Source organism: Seriola lalandi, unplaced genomic scaffold (assembly GCF_002814215.2).
Source record: "Seriola lalandi dorsalis isolate HSWRI2012SDOR001 ecotype SW California unplaced genomic scaffold, Sedor1 jcf7180002053359, whole genome shotgun sequence".
NCBI classification, from domain to species: domain Eukaryota; kingdom Metazoa; phylum Chordata; class Actinopteri; order Carangiformes; family Carangidae; genus Seriola; species Seriola lalandi.
Genome location: NW_019523912.1, coordinates 28092 through 31480, shown reverse-complemented (window position 1 = coordinate 31480; position 3389 = coordinate 28092). Strand labels below are relative to the sequence as shown.

The 3389-nt window shown below is 42.7% G+C and overlaps 1 protein-coding gene across 1 annotated transcript in view; it reads right to left on the bottom strand.

The window, feature by feature from the left end:
• LOC111651070 (receptor-type tyrosine-protein phosphatase zeta-like) overlaps nt 1-1562 on the bottom strand; it is a 36043-nt gene extending 34481 nt beyond the window's left edge. The window contains exons 1-2 of the mRNA XM_087172557.1: nt 1547-1562; nt 371-433 (exon numbers count right to left, since the gene is read on the bottom strand). Coding sequence (XP_087028683.1) covers nt 371-433; nt 1547-1562 — 79 coding nt within the window. The remainder of the gene's footprint in view (nt 1-370; nt 434-1546) is intronic.
• Nucleotides 1563-3389: the final 1827 nt, after the last annotated feature.

The following is a 3389-nucleotide window of genomic DNA, read 5'->3' as shown; positions in this document are numbered from 1 at the left end:
GTCCATGTGTAGTGTGATTATAGATCAGCTCTAGCTTCTATATTAATACTGTGAAAGTATCAAAGCCTCAGTCCACAGAGAAATGCACACAGCCTGTATTCAGAAACTGAGCCTTAAAACCAGCCGTCAGGACTTCTGGAACTTTGTGATGTCACAACAAAGCAGTCACCAAGCCCCGCCCACTTGGACCCACCATCCAAACCTTGCAGGATTTGGTTTCTGTGAGTGTTTTTACTTGAAATCTGCTGTATTTTTATTGGATCACTCAGAAAACAGTCAGCCAATCACTCAACAGCAAAACCACCTAACCTGCTGACTCATGACTGACAGTTTATTATTCCAGTTTAAGCACCTGATGAACTTCACTCACCTGCGTACGACCAGTCGATTTCTTCTGAGAACTTGCGCTGGTTCCTGTAAGCATATCCTTCAGCTGTAAGAGACAGAGGGAGAGACACGGTCATTTAAACACGTTTACATGGGCAGATTATAACAGATTAGTGTTATACTGGATGTTGTGTTGATATTTAAACTGTCTTCATTTCCTTGCTACAACATAATATAATAATACTCCTTTAAAACCCATGAGTCTAACATGAGAAGAGTTTTGGTTTTCTGCAACAGGAACTTGTTTGAAATATGTAAAAATATAAAATGTGCCAGATTAAAGTGAGAGAGGGGCTTTTAGATTTTTGTGGTTGTGATAAAATATGTATTTCATTAAAGATGTCTGACTTCAGACGAACCTCGCAGGTTGTAGCTCCGGGCGCTTTAAGGTTGTAAAAAGTTTTTACAGAATCAAAGTTGTGACACAAATGTCCCTTTAAATTCCTGAGCTGACAGTTTCATTAGAGGGTTGGACTTTAATGGGTTTTTATGGTTTGACTTTATTCGACTCGCTCACACAGTCTCCGCTGAGGTTTCGCTGAACAGCTGCCAAACTAAACCAACACCAACCTCCTGAAAACAGCCACGGGCTCCGTCAGACTCCATCGGCACGACATGAAGCTGCTGAGGGGTCAGCGAGTCATTTCCAGATGTTAAACTGACCTCGTTTGTCAGGTTGAGGTTTTTATTTAGCTGCTGGAAATATTCTATAAAGCACCTGTAGGTTTGTCAAATCTCAGGTTGTCTTCAAGGAGGAGTCACGTTTGACCACGAAGACGCTTTCAATATCAGGTGAAAAGCTTTTCTGTACTTCCTGTGAGCAGGAGGACGGAGAGTCTTCACAGACATGTTTTAATATCCAATACAACAACAACAACTTTCCTTCAGGAACAAAGGATTTAAAGAAGTTTTGTAATGGACTGTATTCGACTGTAGAGATCAACATATCAAACTGATTTAAGTTTCCACCTGCTATAAATAGATTTGTTCAGACACTGTATCAGGTAACGTAAGTTAAGTACGAGTAAGTAAGTCTATGCACCCATTTGAAACCCATTCATTTATTAATAAACCTTATATTTTTACATCTGAATAAAACTGCAGTTCTCCCAGGAAATCAATTCTTCCTCGCTGCTCTAAATCCTCGAGAGCGGCGCACCTCCCTTCGTCTCCATGGTTACTACAATAACGGTCGTGGCTTGGTTAGGTTTAGGAGAAGATTGTGATTTGGGTTAAAGCGAGTGCTCCTTCAACATTAGACGATCTGCGTCGTCATGGTTACGACATAAACTGCTGTTTTTTCACGAGGGAATCGAACGAGCGGCTCTCCTGTGTCATATTCATCCATCCACCACCACTTCCTCCTGACGTGGAAGTTGTCTCTCTTTAAACCACGTCACCAACACTTTTCCCTTCGCTCCCGTCGTAATTACCACGACTACCAGATGTCGCCTAGCAACAAAACGTAACCATGATGTCATAATAAGCAGCTGCACAGACGAACTATGGGCTCGTTTGTTACAGGACAGTCTCGACAACGCAGACACATTACACTGAACTGTTGTGTTTCTAAAGGACGACACATGAGAAAAATCACATCCTGTTTTTCCTTCTTACTCGTCTTAATTAAATATTATTTCTAATGTGTTTTATGATCCTGAAACACGTTGGTCTGATGATCAAGTTGTTCTCTAAACTGGAAGTGTTGCTTGTTTGCACCTTGGCAGGAGGTGCAGTTTTTCCTCTGCTCCACCTTTCTGATTGTATTTGGATGTGTTGGCTGTGAAAAGCAATCTCGCCATGTTCCTGATCGATGCCTCCTAACTTCCTCCGGACCCTCGCCGAGCGGCTCGGACCTCTCCGGCTCTCACTCATGTATATAATGAGATCCTGTCGGGAGGTGACATCATTAACCCGAGCGGCTGTCCGGGCATCCGTCACGTTAATGAAGTGGAGCCGTTAGAGAACAACACCTCATTACCATCACAGAGCGCCGAGGGCCCGGCTGCGGGACGGAGAGCCAGAGGTCACGTGACACGAGGAGGAAATAAAGTGACATGATGAGGTGTGTGTTTACAAGCAAGAGAAAAATGTTGGGAATTCATTGATGGAATTGAAACATAATTAAAAGTTTCTACCCTTAAACCTTAAAAGTTTAAAGGTCCCGTCCTACAACAAACTGCACCAGGCATCAGATCATCATTTTTAAAAGGCTTTGATTTCTCAGCCAACCAATCACAATAAAGGACGAACTTTAGGAGCTTTAAGGAGCGGCTGTAACAACAGTCAGTACATGTGTATCAGTCGTAATTCTGTCTCTGGAGAGAAACGTCCAGTTAATGCAGCGCCACAGCTCCAGGTGTTGTAACATTGGTCAGTGCAGCACTTTGGTGCAGACTGAAATATCTCAACAGCTACTGGACGGATTCTCTTGAGCAAATATTCGTTGTTGAAAATGAATCCTAATGACTGTGGTGATCCTCTGGCTTTTCCTCTCGCAGCACAATGAGGTTCATCATTTGTGGTTTTGATTGAAATGTCTCCTCTCATTTTTCACCCCCACCCCAGTGGTAATTACAGCCACAATTACGTACTGTAATTTAAATCTCATCCGGCGTGACATCCTTGTATCTTAAAGGCGTCCTCTGAGTTTTTTCTGCAGGAAGTTCAGTGTCAAATTTGACTTTGAGGGATTGGGGTGTGTTATATGAGCAGCAGCTACTTTAGTCTGAAGCCTACAGCAGAGATTATATTCTCACTTAATCAGCGGCAGCCTCCTCTTCAAAACCTGGAAACAGTCTTTAACCAGTGACATCAGTGCTTTCCTTTAAAGCTCCTCCAGTGTAAAGGTCTGTGTCCATGTGTAGTGTGATTATAGATCAGCTCTAGCTTCTATATTAATACTGTGAAAGTATCAAAGCCTCAGTCCACAGAGAAATGCACACAGCCTGTATTCAGAAACTGAGCCTTAAAACCAGCCGTCAGGACTTCTGGAACTTTGT